General features: G+C 43.7%; 1 protein-coding gene across 1 annotated transcript in view; it reads left to right on the top strand.

Annotated features, from left to right (window-relative positions):
* ADAM10 (ADAM metallopeptidase domain 10) overlaps positions 1 to 27,484 on the top strand; it is a 542,337-nt gene that overhangs the window by 390,232 nt on the left and 124,621 nt on the right. The window contains exon 8 of the mRNA XM_086959374.1: positions 5,329 to 5,512. Within this exon, the coding sequence (XP_086815500.1) occupies positions 5,329 to 5,512 (184 nt within the window). The remainder of the gene's footprint in view (positions 1 to 5,328; positions 5,513 to 27,484) is intronic.

Raw genomic sequence — 27,484 nt, 5'->3', positions numbered from 1 at the left:
ATGGGGGTCTTTTGCCCTGATGTAACTCTCCAAGTCAGGTCATGACCTTTGGTGGTGGTGTGGAGAAGGGGAGGGGCGGGTTGGGGAGGGAAGACTTTTTTTATCACATCACCTTCTGTAAATGGGCGCAGCATTTCACCCCTGTCCTGTGCTATCCAGACTTGTAAGACGAACATGCTCCGGTACCACTCAGGCAGCTTTATCTGTACAGGGAATATTTATTTAAGTAGAAGCAAACATTTTAAATTCATTTCTGGCATATTAGCCGACAAGCCCATCACGGTGATGTTTAAAAGCAAATAAAGGGTCAATATCCTGAGCAAATAGGGTCCACAATTATTGAGAACAGTCCATAATCGCAGTCATCATGAAAGTTTTCTTCAGTTCTTTATTTTCTTTTAATGCACTTCAACAAAGGTGACGTTTCTAGCCGTTCTAGCCAACACATGTTTCGTCTATTTGGGGTAAACCATAGACTTCTTTAGGGCAAATTCAAAAGGCCGTACGTTTAAGTCCAAAAGTATTAACAACAAGAATTCAATATCGGTATGGGCAACATAGAGGATGATCACTGGTCTGAGGTCCTCCAGGGTCCAAGAGAAATTGGAATCCGCACACTTTTCAGATTGGTACAACTTAAGATACACCACCACTCATACTACTCACAGATGCACCTCCATGAATGGGAAAGGACGCCATCAGCGCTATGTGCAAGGGGGTGCCAGCAGTAGGGATATCTTTCTCCATATTCTATAGGAGTGCCCCAAGATAAGTTAATTGTGGCAAAAAGCCTCAATTAAGGTCAAGGGTGGTGGGAACAGAGATCCTGATGGACGCCAGGTGGCCCCTTCTGATGATCCAGGGTGAGGGTGACTGGCCGCAACATACTCAATTTTGGTTGACATTGGCGACCGGTTGCTGTATGAAAATTGCCAGGTGCTTGGGAGTGCCCCTTCCACTGTCATCATCAAACTGGGAAAAGGAGTTAGATTAGTGCCAGAGGGCGGAGGAAGTGGTATACAAAAGTAGGGGGAAGTGTGAAAAAATGGGAACAAATCTGGTCTCCATGGATTAGATACAAAACGCATAAAGTACTCTGGGGCCCAGGATGTGGGTTTATCTCCGCTGCGGAATAAAGCAACATACCCGCCATGTAGTGCCCCTGGGTCTTAGACAGAACTGTTACCTCAACCCCATGCTTATTTCTGTGATGCTTAAATCTGTCTCACCACCCCATCTATGTTCCACCTTCAATGCTCTTGAATTGTACTGTTCACATGCATGTATGCTCCTCTATGTACTGTCTTTTCAGCTGGTTAAATAAAAACATTTGTTTATATAAAAGATAAAACAAAAAATAGTCTTTCCATTCACCAGCTCTCCTTGCTACCTTTACTAACTCAACAGTCAATATTGGCCTCTCATAGTCTGAGTGTCCTCCAATTAAAACTCGCTGTAGTCTTTGTCCTTGTTGAAAGTACTCAGTTAAAAGAATGAGTTTGACATCTGACTTCTAAACTGGTCTTCCAGTGTTTTGTTCTATCTGTTGGCTTTAATATGACAATTGACTGGTGACATTTCGAAGCAGTTCAATGAAAATATATGATCGTTTGTAATTATGAAAGAGACTAATTATTCAGACATTGTGTAACGGGATAATGGAAGACATAAGCTGGCCTAAGTAAGGGCTTGATATTCATAATGTCTTCCCCTATTTTAAGATGGTGGTAACATTTTACATACTTGTTTAATATCACAGTGATTAACTTCTTGTATAGTTGTCATTATTCCATTATCAGTGGAATTGAATATAAATGCACCTACAATCAATGTGAATCCTAGTTGGATACTGCTTAGCTCTACCCTCGTAAACCGTGTTATCCATTTTTCCTCGATGGGTAGCAATACCTTTGAGTGTTCGATTCCTCAGTAGTTCTTGGTGAAAGGAATTTCATGATCCCATGTTCTTTTAAGGAGGGTCTAATGTAATCCACCTGCCGACCTCAGACAGTGTCCCTAACAGATTGTCCCAGTTCTCCATGAAACTCATTGTAGCATATTGCGGCCATAGCTTTTCTCGTGGTCTTTTCTGTACCTGCTCATTTTGCACATCTGATGACCAATGTGCCAGTTGAGAGATAAATGCATGCTAGTAGCGAGGCTAGATCAAAGTATGTACTGTAGGACAATGGAACCTAGGATTTTGGGCCTAGGCAGCTTTTCAAGAAAGCATGTTTTGGTAATTTTATAAACCGGTTCTTCTAGTCACTTTGTAATAGTGTCCTCCACTCAGCCAGCATCTATGTCAACAACGTGGTTAAAACCTGTGTCTGAAGAGTCACACCTAGGGCCCGAGTCCTTGTCTGTTGAGTACCTGGGTTTTAGTTGAGCCCTATGGAGGTAATTTTACTGCATCAGCTTAATCGAACATTTTTCACCACGCTGGGTATGTAGTTCTAGGCGAATGCCTCAGTATTTTTATAAGGTATATTGGTGGTCGCTTGGATTGCACCAACAATACTTTGGTATATCAATAATATTTGTTGCATTCCGTCTCCAAACTTGAATAGTAACTAAGTTTGTATGTGTAGGTGGATCTGTCTTACGATGACCAATATGAAGGGCTCAATCTAGTGAGGGACTGATAATGAAGGAAGTGTGCTGTTGGGGCTAACTATTTAGACATAATATCCTGAAATATCTTTAGTGACCCAGCCTCAAATATTCCTCCCCTTGATACGATACTAACCCATGGCCAGATACTCAGAAAAGCAGGTTGAGTCATCTTATTCCTTTTTGGTAGGTTGCACAGCAAACCGCGAAATCCCTCTGAAAAACCACTCCTCCCCATGAATAAGTACGGTCAATATGGCAAAAATGAGAAGGAGACTCAAACTGCGAAAATAAAGTCACTGATCCAAACATGCCACGCTCTACGGAGAAATTCTCACAATGCAAAAATACAAAATGGAGCCGCTAGGCAGCCTTCAGAGTCACCTGGTAAATGCAGGGTCCAGCAAGTAACATGGTGGAGATAAAACAGCATTTTCACATGAGTCAAGTAGTCCGCCTTAATAAGGTTCCCACTTCAGGAGCAAAGCAGAGCGGAAAACGCTGTAATTTCAACTGCAGGGCCCAAGGCAGCGCAGAGCTCTGGTGTCAGGTGGCCATCTTAGGTCGCGTAGCGCGTGCCTCCCCGTGAGGATGTTTTCTAAAAATCTCACAGTAGGCTCTAAAGCATTTGCAATTTCTATCCTTATCAATCTGGCTTAATAAAGGACTCGATTTGGTGACAGTACAAGACTTATGTCAATGTAGAGAGCCACTCGTGATAACACCTGGATATCGCTTGACTCTGCAAAGGTGTTTGATATTCAAGTGGAATTTTGTTTATAAGACTTTAAACAATTTGTGGCCTGGGCCCCAGATTGCTTTAATTTATCAAAGCCAACTTTGTATCTTCCTCTACTATATAAAAGGTACTTTCTCGTTTCGCAGGATCCTTTATTTTATCTAGGGGGCTTCTACAGGAATACCCACTGTCGACAGTGGTCTTTGGCATTCAGTAAATAGTTTGTCCAGAAAATCATGACTAAACAAAACATAGAGGTTGAAAAACGAATTCTGGCCAAGTTAAAGTGGCGTTAAAATCCTATTTTGAGCATTGGTACAATAGGATTCATACTAAAGAACATTGAGACTAAAATGTATAAACAAGGTTTTGGCAGTGCTACTATTAACCAGTTTTGGGTTGATGACTTACTTTACCTAAAGAAAGATTTTATGAAAGAAGGAGATTTCTCTACGCAATACATTTGTCAGCTCATTCGACAAAATCCGTTTCTGTGAAGTTTCTGGGGTTTCCTCCTTTCTTCACGGTTTCAGAATTTGGCCTTTGCAGTAATTGACAAACCACACAATACTGTCTCTGTAACAGACTTTAAATTATTAGTGAACTTGTTAAGGTTCATTGGGAAGGCAATGCTGGTGTTTAATAAAATGTGAAAATTATGCGTGGATCACAGTCCGACACAGTGTCTCGTGGCTTTTTCTATTGCTACAAGGTAAAGTTGCACAGTCTGCTGTTTTTTGATGATTGGATTACAGTAATAAATACTAATTTATACTAAGGATGTTAAGGGCACAATGAGCTGACACTAGTGCATCATTTCATCTATGCCTGGGCCAAACGACGTTGCACATTCCACCAGTTCCGAATGACCAAATATGCAAATTAGGCACAGGCCTATGGGACCCACTCCTTTTAGGGGCCCTGCGACAACGGATCAAAATAATTTGATTTGATCTTCTTAGAAAATTGCAATCAAGCTTTCTTAAATTGTTTACAAAAGATAAAAAAAATTGAATCAACTCAAAGAAAGGAAAACGTTTCATTAAATACTTTAGAGAAAATACTGTATTAATGTAATATACCCATTGAATATTCAAAGTTGTTGGTTTATTTAAAAAAAATAAGTAATTTTTGTTTTCACAACAATCATTGTTAATGTTTAGTGTAATAAAATTGGTTTATTATAAATGTTGATTGGTAAAATTAAAAACTTATTGGGAGATATTTGCGAGGCGGGCCCCGAACTTTTGATTGTCTAGGGGCCCCCACAGGGGTTAATCCGGCACTGCATTTCACAGGTATGCTGTGTTGTAAAAGTCTTACTTGGGCATTCTTTGTTGATGTAGGTATCTTTCTTTTGCAAACCACAAACAACTAGGATGCGGTTTACAAAAAAAAGGAATTCTGCACCCCGAGAAAAACTCCTACTAGCAGGTGCTGATTTGCTACTGTTTGGAGTAAACATGCATTCCCAGTTGAAGGCCTGGAAATATGCTCTGTCAGGTCTCGGGAATACTGCCAGCAGATTCATGTGATATTTTTGTGCTCTGTTACTTGCCGAATATAGAAATCTACATTTGTGGCATGCAGCTGTGCAATTACACATCGTTTTTAGTTTTTTTTTTCTCCGCGCAAAAATGTTTCCCCATTGGAAAAACAATGCCCTACACCTCATCGGGGATTGGTGGTGGTCCGTTTCCATCGTGGACAGAGATTTATTCCTGGGCTTTGCTGGAACAAACATCCGACGTTTCCTGAGTTTTAAAAGCTCAGATAGCTGGTTCCAAATGGCCAGAAGTGTAAATTGAGCCTGCTTTGCGGTCCGCGTATGTTTTTGCCTGAAATGGTCTTGGTAGACCTCGCCCTAGGTTGTTTGTTGATCTAGATTAGATACACTTTTTACAAATATATTTCTATATTCAGGGGTTTACAAGAATGTCGGCGCATATGCAAATACATTTTTGCCTCATTTCTAGATTAACACCACGCAAGACGAGAGAGATGCTTCGAATCCCTTCCGGTTCCCCAACATTGGTGTTGAGAAGTTCCTGGAGCTGAACTCTGAACAGAACCATGACGACTACTGCTTGGCCTATGTGTTCACAGACCGTGACTTTGATGACGGCGTGCTGGGTCTGGCCTGGGTTGGAGCCCCCTCAGGTAAACTAACTTCATTTCTCATTTTCCAGGTGTGACTAGAGAAGCTTTACATATCTGTTCATCTGTAGGCCTCTATATAACACATAATTGAATAAATTGCGAATCTGTGAAATGTATTCACATTAGCAATGCCTGTATTTGTGATTTCTATTTGAACCATATCCGTGCAGGGAGTGAAGAACATTAAGCATATCTTCCGCTACATTAACCAAATTATTTTCAGGTAACAGGGTACGTTTTAGTCAATGCTAGAGTAATAAGTGGAAAACTTGATGTAATTGAAAACAATACATACATTTACAGATCTAGCTGAACATTACTGACGCACTAGCCAAGATAGTCGTACATAAGCGGGCGAACTTCATTTCTCTTTTTAACGGGTTGATTGACTGCAACCCTGGAGATCTTGTTTAAGTGTTTGAAGTACTTTGCTCACTGTGATGGAAAGATGCAGATGACCTGCTATGTATACTCCCTAATTACAGATGCTCAGGTGGCAGAGAGAACAAAGTGCATAATGCGTCTGTGCTATTGTGTGTCTGTGTGCACTCCATACTCCTACTACCCAAAGATTGTTTATAACATGCTGCATTCGCTCAACCGTGAAAAAAGTGTACCTTGCTGTATTGCACATAGAAATGCTTCGGTCCATTGAATACGCTGAACAAATCACCCCTTGCATTGTCATTAAATCTGCATTATAACCATAGTCCCAGTTTGATGTTTATGCTAATGTTATTTATAGAGCGGGACTGGCCCTGGGGATCTCAGGTGGAGAGGGGAGGGGATGGGAAGACTGCGGAGTCTGCATTTTGTTTTGTGATCATTGTTGTGCCCAATACACTGTGATGCCTGAAAGTTGCGCTTTGTATGGTTATTTGATCCAACAGAAAATAAACTGTGTGTTTATATGTATGTATATGTTTGTACATATTGCCGGCGATAATTGCAATGGAGGTGAGAAAGGGAGCCTAGTGAGGCACATACCTCAGCTTGACAGGATCCGGATACTGCACACATTTGACATTGTTGTGTCACAGCAAGGACTGATATTTGGGCCAAAGAACCTTTCCTCTTAGACTTGATATTCCATACCTACCTTTGTACAACTTGTCAGAGTATTGCAGTGTTAAAAACGTCAGTGGGACAGTACATATATTCTACTACGACTTGAAGTGAATTAGGGTACTTGTAGTGTGGCAGTACGCAGGCACATGACTTTACCACCATTTAAAACGCCTGGGACTCTGTGCATGTGATTTCTTACCTTTGAAAAAGGCTTACTGCCAAAACGCGAAGGGGTTAATCACGTTATGCTGTTGCCTGCGCCAATTTATAATCAATGCTCTTTACCAGACCCAGGCTGTGGCTCATTTTGATTTTAACTACGGGAATCCCAGTCTCTCTCAAGCCACGGCCGCCCTGTAGGTTTGGGGGCCCCCGATTACAGTGGTATCTTTGGTGGTGTGTGTGTATATGTATATATATATTATCCTCAAACGCCTGGAGCTTCTAGGAGGCACTCGACAGTTCTCCGCCCTCCGGGCTTTTCACTCAGCGCATTTTGCAATCTTGCATTTAAATTACTTGCCCGACGCGTTTCAGGGAACTCATCCCATCTTCAGGGGCTGCCAACAGAAAGCACTCGTTGGGCGTCACCAGTTTCACGGATTTTTATTTCACAAATCTCCTGGTAGGCGTGGGCTCAATACCGTGTCATACCAGACATTTCTGGGATTTGTAGTCCGTATTGGATGCCTCTTTGTCCAATTCAATAAGTAGTTTCTTTGTTTCATCCAATACTATAGGTTGTGCCTGGGATTTGGAGGATTTTTGCCGCTTTTGCCTGTATAATATCCCACGATCACCTACAGATTCTTGGCGCGAAAACAGAACTGAGAATTAAAAAGGCTGAAGTGTATATCCGAGGGCCAATCCAAGTGAGCATGTTTGAAGTGCTACGCCTTTAGGCTTTTCCGGAAGTGAAACAAATGAGATTCCAGACAAATGTTCAATTGGAGCAAATTCCAGATCTCAGGGGCTTGTTCCAGAAAGCTTCTACCGCCAGATTTACATTTCCAGGACTTCAGAACAGCCAGAAGGTTTCAATGAGAAAACCACAAATTGAGTTTAGAGGAGTAATGTTTAAACTGATTAGAATTGTATTGAGGGGCAAGTGTTCTAAGCCTCTTAAATGTTGGGTAGCATGTCTTGAATTGGATCTACTGGGGTATCGGCAGCCGGTGGAGTTCAATCAGTAGAGGAGTGACGTGCGCCCATCTGGAGATGTGCTATATAAGGCGGACAGCTTCTTTTTGTATGAGCTTTAGTGTCTGGATTGTTAAGGAGCCCTAACCACACTGAGCTGGCATGGTCCAGCCATGATGGGACAAACGCCATCAGAATGTTTTTTCTGTCTTCTAAAGGGAGGAGTGGAGTGAATGTTCTCAGTAGGTTCAGAATAAAAGTTCATTTAAAAGCCACTGCCCCTCCTGCTGATTCAGTGTGGTCGTTGTCCTTAATCCCCATTCTTACGATCAGATGAACGTAATCGATCATTGCTTTCTGCTTTTATTCCCCGTACTCTGCCATTTACTCCTAATGTATAGTAATAATGCAAATGATGTGCTTATTTGAATTGATGGCTATTCATGGCTAACCTAAATTGATAGAATTGAATTATTGTTCTTGCAGAGCCTCTAATATTCGTGCTTACCTTAACGAACCCAACACTTTTCAATCACTGGTCATTTCCAACAAATTATTCACGTACATCGAGTCTGGGTGTGAAACCCCTCGCACTCTCGGCCAGTGTGTGAATGATCAGGGGACGTCTTTGTTTCTCCTGATCAGTCTGCACAAAACATGCGTCATGTGATCGCCTCATCCCATTTAATTTCTTGAATGAACAGACCTCACTAATACTTTGTCAGGTTTCTGATTGTTGGTTCTTTCTTCGTGTGAAGAGTTGAAATGTTTATATGTACGTTTTAGCTTAGCAAAATAATTTGAAGTAGTTTTCTTCTGAGTAGAACTCGAAAGTGGTGAGTATGGCTTATTATAAAATATAGTGCCCCAAACAGTTGAGGTCAACAAATTCTTCTGTGGTCTATTTAGTTAATTCCTGGCAAAAAAAACAGGATATATGTAACTGAATGGTTGAGCTACTTCAAAAATGTTAAAGGAAACACACGTGAGAATAGAATAGTCATCCATAAGTGTTGTGAACATATTTTAAACAGAATAAAACGTTTGCCCCAACATATAACTCCAGAGCTAGATGACCTTAGCATTGAATTTTGTACCTGACCATGTCATGTAGACAACATTTCTTGCTGGTGCTATTTTTCCTGACTTTCTCGATTTTTGTGGGACTGTGGGTGTGGGAAAGGATTTTGATTCCTAGCTCTTCAGGTGCTGCTTAACATCTAAATCACTTTCAGGTCTCCGACAACATCAGCAGTGATCTTTGTGTCGAGCATTATCTCACTTCATTCTTAGGATACCAGTGCTCTCTGTGTGTTTTGGAGGTGTAATATGTCAGAGTGCTCCAGGCACAAAGCTTTATTCCAGGGAAGAGCTTTTATCAGTGAATGCCACTGTGGGTTGCTGGGTGCATGCACTTCAAACCCATGGATATGGGTCAATAGTCACTGTGCTGCCAGCACGTCTATATTTGACAAGAAGTGATATTTACGTTTGTGATTGTATCCTGCAGTTATGACTGGATTGCCGCTCTGTCACTGAGACGCAGCTCACATATGAATACATTGACCTTATACTTAGTGTGGTGCCTGCTAATTGTTTGACCAGGGCTCTGTTGTGAGGGAAGGATGAGCATGGTGTGCTCTGGATTTTTTTCTTCTAAATCTTATCTGAAAATCTTGGAAGGAGTACGTCCCTGGCTAATTTTCCGCTACCTCTCGACCCAGACCCTCCAACCCTAGCGTTGGATGAAATATTACTCAACCGTAGAGCCGCAGGCCAAGCCATGGCTCCTGTCAGCTCCCACCTTCCGGTGGGTGGATATTGCAGTGTCTATAAACGGCGTCCATTTAACTCTGATACTGGTGTTGCAGCTAAATATCTGACTGCTCTTGAGATTAGTATTTCCTAATCCATTCCATATTAAAGGGCCCATCTATTTCTAGGCCTTTCAAGATTTAAATGGAAAATTAGTTCAGAGTTGCCTAGTTCCATCATCACATCACTCCGTGGACCATTAAGAGATCTAGGTCTCTTTAATAGGCTCTGAGCAGCTGGGGAAATCCACACCTTGTGCTAGTGGTGCAAAAAACTGAATTTCTTGAACAACCTATTAGAATGCATACTGTGGTCCCGTGTATTTCTAACTCAGCGGTTCCTTTTGGCAGGGGAATGAGGTATAATCGTGCACCCTGGTTCAATGCTTACTTGTCTAGAGGGAGGAAACACTGCTCATGCTTACAATGATGGTTTCATCGTTTGAAGGATTCTACCACCCCGAAGGGCTAGAAAATAACACTTAACACTTTTGAGAACCAACATTCAGTTTCTGGCATAAGTAATGCCACTCTGTGGAGGCTCACTGTGCCCAATGAAACCCCTGCCCCTTTGATTTTTACCTGGAGTCATCAGTGTTCAAGAAGTATCTTGACTCCTGATTCACCTGCCAGCTGCAAGATACTTTTAGGCCGCTGCAGCTCAGTTGAATAATATACGGATACCTTTATCCAATGGATTGCACATTTGTGCTATCTGATCTTATGAATGGCACTGACGCCATTTCTAAAGAAACTATCGTTACTGCATTAATTCACAACAACCTGTGCGTTGAAGCTGGTATGCCATAGATGGCTAAAGTCCTGCAAAGGTGTTGATGTTACCCCTTCGGGATTTTATTAAATAGATGTATGCACACTAACCAGTCTGACTTCTACCTCAGGCATAGGAGTGATTCCACCTCGTTTACCGTCTGGAAAGGTAATTTGGTCCGGGCCAATAATGAACAACCTTTGCCGCTCCATCACATTGGACCTCTGAGCAGTCTTAGACACCATGGATCTTGCTCTGTTGATGAGTTGTCTGCTGTTGGTAGAGGGGTTATCAGAGTTTGTTTACTTTCTTCTTGGAGTAGTGGTCAAGGAAAGCGAGATTTCCTGTGGCTCAACCTTAATCCACATTGGGATGCCACATGTATCACCCGCTCTCACTCTATTCACCCCATCTCGATTTCCGGTGATGCAAGTGCCTTATTTTCTATTCTTCCACTTCCTTGTGTGTTAGTGATCCATTTGTTCACTTCTAGAACAGTGAGCACAATGTGGCTGACTTAATGCTACAAAAATAGATGCTGTGCTGGTTGACCCCTTCATCTGATTCTAACGCAGCAGCTGGGTCTGATCCTGTTCAGATTCAGCATGAAGGTCCCATATAAAGTAAAACATATCTGCTTTTTTTCAGATATCTTCCCCAAGTACACATGTTGTCACTTCACCCTGGCAGCTTTGGATTACATTGGGCTGCTCTGCAGAATGCCCCCATTTATGTGTGGACTTTGGATAATTTGAAATTGGTCTAGGTGGAGACCTTGTATGGTAGGTAGTATTCCAAGCCTCCCATGCAATGGCTGTTTATTCCGCTCACAGCCATACTGGTAATTTTTGGTCTCAGAAAGTGATCTCTAGTGATCTCTTAATTTCCTTCCAGAGAGCCAGTCCGTGATTGGTGCATATATTTCTGTTGAGCTCACACCGTGTCTGGCTGGCTAACTCACTATCAGCCAATGTTGCCACCCTAGCCCCGTTCATGTGAGTTGGGTATAAGACATCTGGCGACCCAGGACTTGCTCTTCGTGGGCCAAAGGAGTGGAATTCTCTTCCAAGTCAGTCTTTGGGAAGCTTCTTTGTCTCTAAAAAACGTGTTTATTTTAATCTAGTGCTTTAAATACTTACCGGTACTGAGTACCAGCACTTCTTAGATTTATCACTCTGAGTACCAGCACTTCTCGACTGCCGAGTAGAGTACCTGTACTCTTGATAAGGTAGGCTATTTGGTTGTGAGTGGTGGTGAGCAGGAGTTGAACGTGTCTCTGGCAGCCAAGGCGCCTCTTCTGTAGCCCCGATTTGAGCCCCAGGTGATCTATTCAGCAGGGCTCCGTTGAATGTCCGGGTGTTCACCATCACACTGTGTTTGACAGAGCAGCATCCATTCTGGCCCTGTGCTGTCAATCACATTCACACTATCAGGTGCATTTGTGCAAACACCGGAATTATGGCATTCCCCCGACAGCGTAAATCAAAAAAGCCATGGTAGTTGAATAGTATAACATGGCTTTTATCATACCTGAGTCTTGTGTGTATCTGCTTATGTTCGTGTGTTTGACTGCATTTATTTGCCTGTTTTTTGTAAGAAAAAAGCGAGAGAAAGAGAGAGAATCAAGACACTCTCGGAAGGTTTTTTAAAGAAAATGGATGGCACTTTGTGGGTACATGCCTGCTCGGAGAGCAAGTTTCATACGTAACATAAAAGGGGAAGGGGATTTAAGTGAGTGAGGGAAATGGTGGATGAATGGTTAAGTGAAAGGGTGTATGTATAGATGGATGGATGTATGAAAGGGAGGATGGATGAAAGGGTGGATGATGTTTTTTAAAAAAAAATCTTAATCTGAATTTAAACAGTGTAACATTATCTGCAGTGCTTGCAATGGTTTTTAAACAAATCATGCAATAAAGCATTTTACCGAAAGGGTGGATGGTGGATGAGGAAAGGAGGGATTGAATGAAAGGGTGGATGGAATCAAGGAGTTAAAGGGTAGATGGATAGATGAGCGAAAGGATTGATGGACGAGTGAAAGGGTGGTTAATGAGATGGATGAGTGAAAAATGGATGGATAGGTTTGGATATGGAAGGGTGGAAAGTCGGAATGGTGAAACACTGAATGATGGATGAAAGACTGAATAGCCAAGAGAATGTAAAGGTTAAATGGTGGACATTAGCTGGTAAATGATATGAAAAAAGGATAAATGTATAGATTGGTGAAAGAGATCTCTTCTGGGGAGGGTCATGATGAGTTGCTTCATTTGCTTGGTGCCATAAGAGCTTTGGTTCGAAGTGGGGGTATTTTCAGTTTTTTCCTACTCACGTGCTCAAAAATATATAGTAGTGTGCCAAACATCAGCAAGTAACTGTATGGCATTAAGAAGGTGCAAATATTGCAAAAAAAGGAAATGTTAACATATTATTGCACTTGTTTTTTGTTTTGTGTAATGTCAACCTGCATTTCTCATGGGTTTTGGTATGTGCTGCAACTATTATATAAGTAGAGTATCATCCTTGCCATTAGGCCCCCCCCCGCCCCTTATCACGCCCACTCACGCCCACTCACGACACCTCTAGCTTACTTTAATGAGTACCTGCACTTATTTTTTCCCATTTAAATTACTGGTTTAATCCTCTGCATTTTATTCTAAGGCAGGTCCCCTGATTCTGTGCCAAAATGTAGTTCATTCTGCGGTGTGCGCTAGGTGTATGAAAATAAATAAATTGGTTATTTGATGTCTTTCTTGGAGCTTCACAGGCCTGGGAACTGGCAGACTGTGGCGCCGGCAGTGCACTGCGCTACATTCATTTCGACTGCACAAAGAAGCATTGTTGTCTTTACGGCTCTGTGAGACTTCTGTCTCTGATAACCCTGAATAACAGCAGCATTCGCGCAGGCACTTTGTTGCAATTGCCCATCTTTGTCTGCGTGGATTCATTGCCGGCGAATCGACGGCGCATAACCTTGAGTGTAGTCTCGAAAGAGGTTTCACAAAAAAAGCGTAATATTACTTGCCTCGTTTGATGTTGAGTGAGTTTTAACTCTGTTGTAGAATTTTATTGCTCAGTTTTCAAATTGATATCTGACAGTTCTGTTAAAGCTCCTGATGCAGCGCTACTCCAGAAATATTTCCTAAAACCATGTTGCCTTTCCCTGAAGTACCAAATCATACATCTACTCATCAGTGGGGCCCATAACACTGCGAGTTTCTCACAAAACACTTACATCCTACTTCATGAATCGGTGAAATTCAAAGGCGAGCTGCTGTATCATGACGGAGTGTCTAAATCAAAACTAAATATTTATACTATTTACACCTGCAGTTTAAATGAGTTTTACCATGGTTCACTAACCAGACATTTTATTCAGACACACCACCATTATGGTCGCCGAATCTGCTAGTAAACAATTAGGCGTAGGAAAATACAAGACCAGCTTAGTTCTCCATTTATCTAATTTTTATTAAAGCAAACTTTAGCATGTCTGACATCCTATTCACTTTATTAATTTCTTTATTCAGAGTAACTTTAAAGAAGAAAGTTTTATCTCAAACTGTTCATTTTTTTTTCAGGAATTCAGAAATAGACATTAATATTTAGGTTTCAGAACGCAAGTATTTAGCAAAAGACAGATAGTTCCCAAGATTCATTTTCTCCTAACTTCCCTAACTAATACCCTAATCTAAGGCTCAGTTCTCATTCAAAGAAACAAACATTTATTCAAGAAAATCTTACATCTCAGGAAATCAGCATTCCGACAGCATCGCAGAAGGGAATCGAAGAGAAGCATAATTTTAAGTAAAATCTGTTTTTTTTTTCTCCACTATTTCACTAACTTTATCTATCTAAAAAGTAACTGTCAATATGAACTCAGATTCTGATTGGACAAATTTGGGGTGATGAGCATCACCTCATCACTTTAACATTCAATTTCCGATGTTTGAGCCGGATTTTAAAGAGTCCTTTGTTTAAGAAAGTCTTTGGCCTAGGCACATCCTCAACTGGCAACTCCATGAACTTTTCTTACGTTCAGTAATTCAAACGTTCATTCTTTTGCAGTCATCAGGACTTCCAGGGCACATTGTCCTTGAACTCATTTCGTTCCTGCACAAGCAGCTCACATTCTATCTTGGCCTACGCTGCGCATGTGCAGTTTTCTTTCATTATCGCAGTAGTCGAAAGCCTCCATTTTTAAGTAGGCCTCACAAGCCAGAATGGGAACTATCATAGAAATAAACACAAATAAATGTTAATTCTTGAAGTGTAACCCTTCTGTTTACCTCCCCCGCCCCATCCTAAGGTTTCCCTGTTAGGTATTACCTAGCAAACAAACCACATAGATGCAATTTATACTCATCCTTCGGGTTCTGCCACAAATACATGCACAAAAAGCACATTTATGCAGTTTTTGTTTATTTCGAAGCTTTGCATTATTTTACATCACGACAACAACATTAATTAGTTATATTTCTTCATGCAAGCAGATTAGTATTCCCACGTGTGTGTGTGTGCATTCTATACTACGTTGGTTAATATTTTCCACACCGCACAATAAAGGTTACTGTTATGAGGAAATGATTTCACGAGGGGTATACAAAATTTTGTTTTCCCACCTCCCTCCATCACTCCTTTATAGCAAACCTACTTTAAATGTGGTCATGAGCTGGAATTTTCCAGATAAATGCTGTAAAAATGAGACCAGATGCGTTTCCACACGTTGAGGGTTTTTTTTGTTTTTTTTACTAATTGTTGATCCTCCAGAAATAATGATGGAGAGTAACTAGACTTGGGGACTGACGAGTTTTTCAAAGAATCTGCTGACAGATCCCGTTGTGCGCATAACGTTCTGCTTTCTGCCAGAGGCCAGGCAGAAGTGCGGCCGTGTCCTGTCTGGTCTTGCCTGGATGCCTGTTGGCAAACGAGCTAAAATTGAGAACTGTATGGGAGCCACACCCTACACCCCCCCACTCTTTTCTGATGGGCCTTTCTGGGGTAGTGTCAGTTTCAGCGGCAGTACTGGCAGCTGTACACAACAACAACAAACTTTAGTCCTGAGAGTAGCCACAGTTATTGTCTACAGATAGTTGTAAGTGCTGCAGTTAATGATTTATTAGGTAACTTTTAGTTAGTATACCAATTAGTTACATAAGTTTTCTAGAGGACAGTTAGTCTTTTTTTGTAATTGGCTTCTCAAACACATAAAAATAGCATAAACAAGAGATTAGTCCTACACTTCTTATGTTGTTTATACCGTTCAGGGGCATCATTCCAGACTCAGTCTGGTATTATGTGGGGTGCGTGGGTCATGTGACCTTCAATAAGGCAAGGCACAAGCAGAGGGTCTTAGAGCGATGATACGTAGCAGAGCTCAACTGGAGCAAAGAAATACGTCTGTGTGGGACGTCATCACTGCGGCATGCTGTAAGTAGTCGCCACTCCCTTCAGTCTGGCCGCCAAATACAATGCACATGTAGCCCATTTGTCCTTGGGCCTGCATTGCGATCCTCTTCCACACTAGTACTAGCAGTAAGTTCGAGGAAAACAGGAGGAATATCCATCACACAGCCGAGCAGGGCCACTTTTGGTAGTTTGTGTAGGGCATGCGTCATGATGCTTGCAGTCACCAGGTGCACGCGATACCATAACTCTGCTATATGTGGGCACCGTCCGGCCAGGTGCAAGAATCTGACCCCTCCTGCCTGTGGGCCGCGCATTTAGTATCCTCGTGAAGGCCCATGTGATGTAGCTGGAGAGAGGTGCAGTAGAGTTGGTGCAGGGAGTTAAAGTGGATAATCATAAGACAAAGCCTGAAGTTGGGTGAGAATAGACGTTTGTGCGAGTAGCAGTATTGCCACACTTGTTCTGTAATATCCTCACCGAGCTCACGCAGCCACTCCTTCCTTGTGCCAGGCCCAATCAATGGGGACATGGTTTGCATAGTGGTGTATAGACGTGTGATCAGGCATCTAGGGAAGGGTGATTTAAGAAACAATTTGAATATCTTAAGGTTGCAGGGTGCCTGTGAGAAGGTGGGTAGTCTGTCTCCAGGTGCTGTGCAACTTGTGGCGTAAGGAAACACCTAGGAGTGTGCATAGAGTGTGTTTGTATGTCAGTTAGCTGGGCAAAGTAACCATCAGGATGGAGGTCCCTCATCACCCACAGTTGCAAATGGTTCAGCTGTTCGCAGGCGTAGACATCCATTAAGGGAGCTAGTGCTGGGTATTTGGCCTGGGCTATCCCTGTCGGATAAAGGAGGGGCAGGAAGGCTGTGGTATAGTCCATCCCACGCCCCAGTAGTACAAGCCACGGAGGACAAACCAGCTCTCAAGCGGATCATGGGCATGTACAAAACGGTTTTCAGGGGACAAGGAGTTATGCTATTGGTTTCTACAACTTTGTGAGGACCTTTTAAGACTGGGTGTATCCACGAGTGTGCATACTTTACCTGTGCGCACTGGTCATATAACCCAAGGCCCAGGGGACAGATGTCTTGGTGCTCAAATGGTATCCTCAGCACCTACTGTGTCAACCTGGGCTGTCTCTTACCCCACACAAGAGTTCTAAGAAGTGATCTTAGAAGATTAAGGAAGGTTCTCGTCTGTGGAATTGGGATACTCACAACGAGATAGAGGAGTTTAGGCAGTATCACTATCTTGGCTATGGCCCTCCATCCCTGCGTTCGAGACAGGCAACTGAGACCAATGTGGAATCCTGTCCTCCAGCCATGGGATGGTCTTGCTGTAATTATCTCCCCAGAGTTCTGTAGTATCTCTGCTGTCCCAGATACCCAGGTATCCGACTGAGGAGTCTGCTCACGCTATAGGTGAAGCCAGAAGTGGTAGGAGTCCAGAGGAAGATCAGACTTGCCCAATTGATCATAATGCTGGTTAGGCCAGTAAAACGAATGAACTCCCGCAGGACAGCGGCTAAGTTCTGAACAGGGTCTCGGACGTATATCGTGACATCATCGGCATACATTGAGATGATGAGCCCCCGGGGTTGATGTTCAGTCCAGACTCTTAATGGTGTTGCCTTAGTCGGCCAGCCAAGTGCTCCATGGCAATAGCGAATAGTACCGGCGATAGTGGGCAGCCCTAGCAAGTGCCTCTGTCGATCGAGAAGGCAGGCACAACCACACCATTCACCCGGAATTGGAAAAGCATATAGGAGTGCAATCCATTTCAGGATGTTTGGGCTGATTCCGATACGCTGTAGGAGGAAGAATAGATAGTTTCACTCAAGGGAATCGAAAGCATTTGTGGCATCTAGGAAACCAGGCACAGTAGGTAGGTCAGGCATCGGGGTGTGAAGTACTGTGAACAGCGCACATGCGTTAGGCACGGTAGGCCAGCCAGGTTCAAACTCCAACTGATCAGAATGCACACTATATGAAAGGAGTGGCAGTAGGCGGTCATCAAGAAGTTTAGCCAGTATTTTATTGTCAACAATGGTGAACAACAATATCGCAATTGTCAAGGGACTTGCCAGGCTTGAGCACCGTGACCATGATGCCTCCGAGAGTTAGTCTTTAATTATTATTGATGCAGTTGCTTCAGTGATGCATCATTTTGCTTTCTTTGGCAGTGTCTGTGATTAGAAGGAATGGATAGCTTACATTATAGTATATTATTAAGGTGTTTGATTATTGTAGTGCATCTGTGTTATCAGATGGGAGTTGTGTTCGAAACTGTTATATTTATTGAAGGTCACACAGTGCTTAATTTGTAAAAGAATAAGTGTCAGTGCTCAACATTTGCTCAGAAGCTCATGGCTGGTGTTGGAGTGCTGAATACCTAGGCTGTGTATTCTTTGTTACTCCTCATGTCTCTTTAATCCACCACCAGACACTCCCTGCCTCGTTCTCTCATTCTTGTAGGTTCTTAATTTTCACATGCGTTCTCTTGTTCTCTTCCTCCTTCTTTCCCACTGTTGTGTTTTTCTCTTATTCTGGATCAAAGTCTTTTGAGGAAAAATAAGTGCCAGGGTCTCTTGGATCATGCTTATATGGGATGCTGCAGCGAGCCTATGGGGGCGAAGTGCTTCATGAGATTGTCTGAAAAGTCAAGCAGTGTAGAACAGAAAGGAGACATGGACTGACATGGATACAATTGGTAGCGGTAGGAAGAGTCTGTTATGCTATTAACACACATTTTGCATACATTCCCATGCCAGAAGTAGAAAAACAAGAATCCCTTTTCATAGATTTGTATTATAATTGTAATGACAGGGTAGTATCACTAAGGATTTGTTAGTACAGAAAGTTGTCAATTCCTTTTGTGCTTTTTTGGGTCTCCATAGCTTGTGCTTGATAAGAGGTTCTTCAGTATTGTTACCAGATGCAGTCTGATATTCCATCTAGCTTTGCTTGCTTACCATTCCTTATGTCAAACAAATAGCTCTGTGAGTTAAATTCTCCCTGTACATGACATCTATAACCAACAGGTGGCAGGATTTGAATCACAAAAAAATCATGGGGGAAGGATCACTTGTCCTGCATAACCAGGATATGCAGGTAGGTACGTGGTGTCTCACAATGTAAAAGACCCTCATGCACGTGTATTATGAGTTCTCGTAGCGGTATATGTTGTCTCCCCGCTCTTTTATACATGTGTGCGCATAATCCCTGGGTTAGTATTTATGCACCCTCCACCTGGAGGATTTACCCTTGGTTAAAACAGTAGTGATCGTGGATGGTGAGAAAGAGGTGCTAGGGAAGTGAGTTAAAATACCCGGACAGCCAAATACATGACTTTATTGGGTCTGGATTCGGGTAGCCCAAAAATGGGGGACAGTTGGCTGGTGTGCCGCTTTGGAATGATTAGGAATTCGAGCGCACTGTATGGTATGCGTTAAAAAACTGTCGACATGTTTCGGCCTCGTTGCCTATATAGGTCGGTGGGCCTTCTTCAGGACCACTGCAAAAAGAAAAGAAAAAGTGAAAATAAGTGTAAATATGATCTGTTTTCAGGCAGTCTAAGGTCGCATTGTACCTGTGGAAGATTACATTCAGACAAATAGGGAGGAGGGGAAAAAGGGAGACGCACACATATGTACAGATAGTACACAAGTCAAAATCATGGTAGATTTTTTTAACAACTTTTTAAAAACTTTAAAAAAGCAATACTTTAACACAGGTTCACACTCCTAGGTGGTGTCAACTCTTTCATTCTCATGCCTGGTGGTGGTGATAGCATGCTGGCGAATAGCGATTAGTTCAAGTATTTGACAGCCTCGTGAAATGTATTACTGTGAACTATACTGATGAGACACCTATCAATAGGTCGTAGGTTTATATAAATGGCTCTATGCAGGTGTTTGTGAAGTGGGATGCTTTTGGTTGTTAATGCGTCTGATTAATGTGTCTTGGTAGTTTAGTTGTGAGCGCATAAGTGCATTTGTAATGTATCAGGTGTTGATCGGTTTGCGTGCGGTAACCAGCAACTTTAGTGTCTCATTTAAGTATGCCGAGTGAGGCGCTTGTGGCGTGACTCGAGGTTTCTTAAAAAAGCGTGTTATGTTCGGAAAAACGTGCCCTTGGTTTGACCGCAATGCATGTAACAAATTAAATGCGGGGGCTGGGGCGCACTTTGTATAATTGGTCCCGCTGGAAATGTTTAGTGGGGTGCGGTTATTCAGTCACATTCGTTGCGTATATTAAAAGCGGGCGGTACTGGATACCACCATTGTATGTTATGTCCACATACCTTGTGAAATGCGGAAGCGCACTTCTTCGGGTCAGGGGCTAAGAGGAGATGCCTAACTGTCGAGAGATAAGGGAATTTTTAATGTAATGCTGGAACTTAGTTAGGTCGTTGTCCTCGCGATCGGTATCATAGCATTCAATACCTGTGGCGCGACTCCTGTCGCGTAGCTTGTGCTATCGCTGCCAGGGTTAGGTTCCTGTTCTAGATATGTGTATCGTGAGAAAGGGTAGAGTTACTTTAACAGCTGCCTGTGGATTTGGGAATTGGAAAAGGAGAGCAACTCCTATGATTATTTGTTAAATACCAAATGTTTTGTAGTATTAGCGGCTAAATTTCTGCTGAATAAACGGGCAGAGTAATAATTGTAGGGACAAAGTTCATAGGTCGCACGCTACTCCACCATTCCAGCGTGTGTACCCCAGGAGCATCACAGTAGATGTAGTTTTCTCAAAGCGGGTGCGCTTATCAAAAGTTCCTAAGTGTGATGCACAGTTGCAGGCCAACTCTGGACACCGGTGTTTCTGGATTATTGTCCTTCATCAGCAGAGTGTAGGATGAGTTTCAGGGGTTGCTGTGCAGGCTGCCAAAGTGTTATCAGGTATGGTACCTCTCCGGGCGCGTAGGGCGTTACCTGAGCTGAGGTTTATGAACCTGAAACACCGGTGTCTAGAGATCAGCACATTTGCGCCAACCTTGGCGAAACACTCGATAACACTTCTACGAGGCAAACTACCAGAGACTGCATTACCCAGAATGCCAGGGGCGAACCTTGCTTGATAGGTCAGCGGTGTGCTCCCAGACCTGCTGTTTCTTATAATTGTAGGGACACTTAGGATGATTCTAATATTATAATTATTAGCCGTTAAAAGTAGGGCAATGTCTTATGGGACAGCAATTTTGGTCATTAGGGCTATAGCGGTATTAACAGTAAATGGTAGATGGTGCCTGGGGCTTGTTAGTATGCCACATAGTGACCATGGAGGTGCATCTCAGTTATTGTCACTATTCAGGAGAGGCCAGATCTTGCGCCCTATTGATCGAATTGTAAGCTTTGAGGTCGTCAGGACAGTACTCATTGTTCATAGAATACGACACTGGTTTCTATGGGACGTCAGGGTCATCTGTTGAGGCTCAACCATGGAATGTTATCGTTCAGGCCCGTAATGTCAGTTTTCAATCTGTGTGTCCAGCGTTGTTCTTTTTCAAAAATAATTTTCGCTGTGTTTCTGTGTCAAGTGTTTCCAAAATGACCCACTGAAGATCAGTGACAGTGTGGCCCGCTTCAAGGTAGTGGGTCGACATTTTGGTAGTGCTTTTTTTACAATGGATGTTGCTCCGGTGCTCGCAAAGTCTTTGCTTTGCTTTCCTGCAGGTCATGCCAATGTATCGCATTTGGCATGGGCATGTAATCCTATAGATGACATGACTCGTTTGACAATTTGTATGTCTCCTTATCGTCCACTTCAAAGTGGGGAGTAGTTGTATTTCCTTGGTTGGTTTGGTGAGGCTGCAAACAGAACAAGTACCGCAGGGTAAGTGTCCTGTTATCGGTGGATTGTCCCACAGAACAGTTCTTTCTCTGGATTTCTTAGGAGGGGGTCTTGTATGGACCAGAAGATCTTTTAGGTTGCGACTCCTTCTCTTTGCGAACCTGGGTTTCTGCCAAGTCAAGGTGTTGGATGTTAGGATCCTCCAATTTTTGTTGATGATTTTTTTAATCTTGTTCGTCACTGGGCTGTAGGTTGTGACGCAAGTGATGACGTCCTCTTGTGGTTGTCTATGTGCTGTTTCCAGGAAGGTCTCCCTGGGTTGGTTGCGTGCCCGCTTTTTGCATTTGTTGATCACTGATTGCGGGTAATCGCGTACCTTTAGTTTCTCACAAAGGTCGTTGGCTTGTCTTTTGTAATCCGAGGTTTTGCTACAATTTCTCCTTAGCCTAAGGAATTGGCTGTATGGGAGGTTTTCGCGAAGTGGGCGGGGGTGGAAACCTTTGAAGGAGAGTAGACTGTTTTTGGCTGTAGGCTTGAAGGATTTGAATCACCTCAAGGCCAACTCAGGTTTCCAGCCATCCATAATTGGTGGGTTGAATGTCATTACATTCAATAGTTGCACTTGTTTCCAGTGCTTGTAGACACCAAAATGGTTCTTTGAAAAACTGGAGCGGTGCACTACCAGATTAGTAAAATGTCAATAAGGAAGCTTGATCAGTGTCTTTGCTGCAAAAATATGTTATCTTTATTTTAAACAATCCATGCAAAGCATCAGCCAACGCGTTTTGTTCAATTGTTGAACTTCGTCAGGGCATTGGTAAAAATAACGATAAGTGGTGAGCAGTGCTTCTTAGCAGAGTTGTTTTTGTGTCCCAATATGATCCGGACCCTGATGTCAAAATGTGCGGCTATTGGAGTCCGCTGTTGGTTCTTTTTTTTTCACCAAAATGGTTCGGTCAACTTTCAGGCACTGGTACTGAAGCAGGATGATTTTTCTTACATGAATATCACCTGAAGAGGCGCCATTCCACTCCATGGTAGTCTGTTCTCATTGTAGTCATATAAATAACATGGCACATATATGTGGGTATTCATATGGTGAAGGCTGATGACCTGCCTGTGGAAGGTGGTCTGTGGGTGCAAGTTTTTGCATTGCTTGTATGTGTGTTGGATGAAAGGGCTGATGGTAGGGCCATACAGATACTTCCAAGTGAGAAGTGGCTTGAATGTCTTTTGTATGTATGCAAACAAAACCGGTGATGGACAGAGTGTGCATCAATGTCACACATTCACCCCAATCAAAAGATCTGGGCCCAAATCCATCGTTTTTTTGCACTCCACACCACCCTGGGTTAGACAATGGCGATTTGCAAATCAGCTCTGACCCTGTGCCCCATGGGAACAGTCCAGTCCGAACTACAAAAGCCATGTCCTTCCCAGAACGGAATCAAGCATCCGAGGACCGGACCGGTTTCGAGGTAACACCTCATCAGCCCGGCTAGCTTGACTCCAGTGGTGTGGAGTGCCTGGGACCCACGTCTGAGCCTCTTGCGCAATGGTAGTGCGGAGGGCGACTGAGGTTCTTGACCTCCAGCTACCCATGGTGGCAGTTAGGACTAATCTCTTGACGCAGGTTTTGCAACTAGGAGTTTCCACGTCAAAACCCTTACTCCCTTTTTATGGTGCCTCTCTGATGTCCTGTTGGGTACCTGGTACAAACCCACCACAGGGGCTCCTGTGAGTAGGAGGATTGTCCGCCGCCGTTGCTCTGCACCTGGGAAAGCAAACTTCCTCATGCAGCACCCTGACCCTGAAAGCTTGGTGGTCCAAGCGTCCACCTCCCAAGGTGCTTTCCTTACCACTCCCCCGGATATTGAATCAAAGAAGCTGAACTCATTCATTTGGGAAGAAGATGTTTTCTTCTGCCAGCCTGCCATTGTGGTCTATAAACAGTTCCGTTGTTACCACATTTTGTGGGATTTTGTGCACAAGTGCTGTCACAGGTCCCGGAGGCCATTTCTTCAGAAACCAGGCTGATTCAACACTTGAGCGCTTTAAGGATTTTTGTGACCTTAGGCCTCTCTGCTGCTCCACGTCCACCTCAATCGGCCTTTTGCTCCTTTAATGGTTATGGCAGGAGCTTCCAGCTGTGCCAAATCCCACAGAGCCACTGTTCCTGCACCACAGACTCTGCGTGGCCGAGGACATGGTACCCACAGACCTCATGGGATAGGTGGCCAGCGGTCTGGTCTGTCCGCCACCCTCCTAGGGCATCAGTCTCCAAACCCTCGGAGTCTGCTCCTTTACTATCATGGGCACCCAGTTGGTGGCAGGATTTGTTGTCTTCACCTGCCCCACCAGCAGTCCATAACATCGGAGAGCTGGGTTTTGCAGATTGTCCGAAGGGGCTATATCCTTAATTTTGAGACTACCCCTACACCATAATCTATCGGTTAATGAAGGGTCTTCTGTCTGTTCTCTGTGAGAAGGTCACAACTTTCTTGGCAAAGGGAGCCATAGAGAGGGTTCTGGTGCCAGAAATAGGATGTTGTTGTTGTTCCCCCTACTTTGTTGTTCCAAAAAAGGACAAGGGCCTTTGTCCTTTTCTCGACCTCAGAACTCTCAATCTCTTTCTCCAAAAAGAAAGGATTCTAAATTCTACCGCTGGCTCAGGTCTTGTTTGCCCTCGATCAAGAAAACTTGACTTGGAGGTTGGACTTGCAGGGGGCTTATTTTCTCATTCCTGTCCTACATGCCCACCAGCGATATCTGCGGTGAGCCACAAGAACTTTCAGGTCACCATGCTTTCCTTTGGCTTTACCGGTGCCCCTCGGGTGGCCACCAAAGTTATGCAGTGGTGCAGCTCATCTGCGGAGGTCAGGAGGTGATAGTCTTCCTCTACATAGACAACTGGCTGCTGATGGCGGGCTCGGCCCAGGCTTTCGACTCCCACCTCCAGACTACTGCGAATCTTCAGTACTCGCTGGGGTTTACTATCAACGTCCCAAAGTCACAGCTGACTCCCTCTCAGAGACTCTCCATTTTATCAGAGCTGTTGTGGACACAGTGCAGGTTTTGGTTTATCCTCCTGAGCGGCGAGCCCATGATATTTAGGCTGTGATACTGATGTTTCAGCCTCTAATCTGTGTTTCAGTGAGCCTGACTTTGAGGCCGCTGGGCCTCATGGTCTCCTGCATCTTGATAGAGACACACGCCAGGTGGCATATGCAGGCTCTGCGGTGAGACCTGAAGTTCCACTGGGCGCAGCATCAGGGGAATCTCTCCAACTTGGTCCAGAGACTATCTGCAGTGATGGCTAACACGATTAGTCAGAACCAGATTCCTTTCCCTGCCCAACTAGACCTCGCAGTAGTGACAGAAGTTACTCATGGGATGGGCAGCCATCTGGGCGGGGTGGAGATCAAAGGACTCTCTAGCGGAATCAGACTCAACATCAACCTGCTAGACCTCCGTGCATTCTGACTGTCATTGAAATCCTTTCTGCCCTCCATCAGGGTCGGCTGATACAGGTGTTTACGGACAACAACCAGAGCGGGTGGGGTTGTGGACCCTTTGCCAAGAGTCTCTAGACATGGCTGGAACAGAAAGGTATATCCCTGATTCAAAACCTGGCAGGTTCTCTGAACGCCGGGGTGGATGAACTCGGCCAAAGATCCCTAGCAGATCATGAATGGCATCGCCATCCAGTGGTGGTGCAAGGCCTCTTCCAGAAGTGGAGAGAGCCTCCGTTAGATCTGTTTGCCTCTGCCGGGAACGTGCAATGTCAGCAGTTTTGCATCCTGGAGTTTCCAAGGTGGCCCTCCATCGTAGATGCCTTTCATCCTTGTGGCTCCAGACTGGGCCAGGAGAGTCTGGTATCCCGAGCTTCTGAACATGGCCATTGATCCTCCGATCAGGCTGCCTCTTCTGGAGCAGCAGAGGGGGAGGTGTTCTCCAGTCGAACCTGCTCACACTCCATCGCCTTGCGTGGAGATTGAGCGTCGACAGTCGACTGAGTTTGACCTTTCTCCCGAAGTCTGCATTGTATATTGGCAGTCAGGCATCCCTCCACCAAGCCGTGGTATGCTTGCTTTTGAAAATAATTTGTGCCATGTTGTGTGGAAAAATATATTTATCCCCTTTTTGCCCCTCTTTCTGAAGTTCTCCTTTTTGTTCTTTCCCTTGCCCAGCAGGACTCTGCTCTGGGCACTATCAAGGGATATCTATCTGCCATTTCTGCCTTCTTGCAGTTGCCTGATCAACCCCTTTGTTCAAGTCCACTATTGTACACAGGTTCCTCAAGGGTCTGGCACATCTCTTCCCTCCTTCACCATTGATTATGCCTCAGTGGGACCTTAATTCGATATAACGTCTACACAGTTGTCCCCTAAGGCTTCTCACCTTGAAAAAAGCATTCCCTGTGGCAATTACATCTGCCCACAGAGTAGGTTAGCTGCAGGCCTTATCATCTAAGCCGCCTTAACTCTTAGCCTATCCTGACAAAGTGGTGCTTTGAACAAGGGCCTCCTTTCTACTAAAAGTGGTCATGCCTTTTCATGTAAGGCAATCTATAACATTGACCACCTTTTATGCTCCTTAAAATCCCTCTAAATAAGAGGAGCAACTCCACCATCTGGACCCGAAAAGAGCGTTGTCGTTCTACCTTTACCTCACATGAGAGCTTCCGGTGGATAACCAACTCTTCGTGGGTCTGTTGGTGCAAAGAAAGGTCGGGCAGTTCAGAAACGGACTATCTCTAGATCAGTCTTGCTCTGCATTAAAATCTACTATGCACTGGCCAAGAAGCAGCCTCCTGAAGGTTTGTGGGCTCGTTCTACCAGAGGTAAAGTGGCCAACACTGTGTTAGCACGCAGAGTTCCAGTCATGTATATCTGCCAGGCAGCAACGTGGGCTTCCCTCCACAATTTCACTAAGCATTACTGCCTGGATAGTCGGTACCGCAGGGATGGGCTCTTTGCCTGTTCAGTCCTGCAGGATTTTCTTGTTTGAAATTAGTTTGTAGACCCTCCTTCGGGGATGGTATTGCTTGGGTATCTATTCAAAAGGCAAGGTTTCTTCAGCTTTAAGTCTCCATCAGATGCACAAGTTACTTACCTTCAGTAATGCCTTATCTGACAGACTATAGCTGCACATTCCTTATCGACCCACCTATTCTCCCAGTTCTGCGAACGTATTTCTAGGGACAGGGATTACCCCTTTCAAGACCCTAGTTTTAACACACCAGTTGTCCGTGTTTTTCATGGCTCCGCACTTCTGGCATAGAAAGTTGTGAATAGTAGCTGACGTCCGGACTCCTATGTGGCGCCTATATAGGTAGTGCAACATCACTTCCAGCACCGCCTCCGATGTACCCAGAGCCAATTGTTGCCACGTACAGGTGAGCAGGGGTTCTGCTCATGAAATATCCTCCAGATCCAGTCTGACACGTAGGGAAATTCAAAAGGTAAGGAATCTGCGGCTATATTTAGTCTCTACAGGTAAGGCATAATTGAAGGTAAGTAACATGCTCTTTTACCAGAAGAGGTTCTTTAAAGGTAAAAGTTTGTATGCTCTTCTTCATTTGGGTAGAAAAGCAAGATAATGTGTATGTTCCTGTGATCTGTTTGACTTAATTGCTGTACCCCACGTAATAACTTTTTCTAGCTACCCATACACAATTCGTGATCTTGTAGTTTGACGAGGAACCCAGTGATTTTATGTTTTATTGGAGATACAAAACTGGATCGATGGGCTATTAGAAACTATAACTTGTGTTGCCACTCTAGGAAGCTGCAAACTGGCAGTTTGCTGCTTTATGTTTGTAGATATTTATATTGAATTTCCATACATGTACAATATAAAAGTGGTATAATCGTAATCTTGACTTGAGGAGGAGTGATTGCTCTGTCTGAAATGTAGAGTAACATAGACGGATTTAGTTAAATCAGGTGGATATTTCTGAGCTGTTTACAGCATTT

Source organism: Lissotriton vulgaris, chromosome 2_2 (genome assembly GCF_964263255.1).
Source record: "Lissotriton vulgaris chromosome 2_2, aLisVul1.2, whole genome shotgun sequence".
Lineage (NCBI taxonomy): Eukaryota > Metazoa > Chordata > Amphibia > Caudata > Salamandridae > Lissotriton > Lissotriton vulgaris.
The sequence above is the reverse complement of the archived record's forward strand: the minus strand, read 5'-3'. Positions and strand labels throughout refer to the sequence as shown.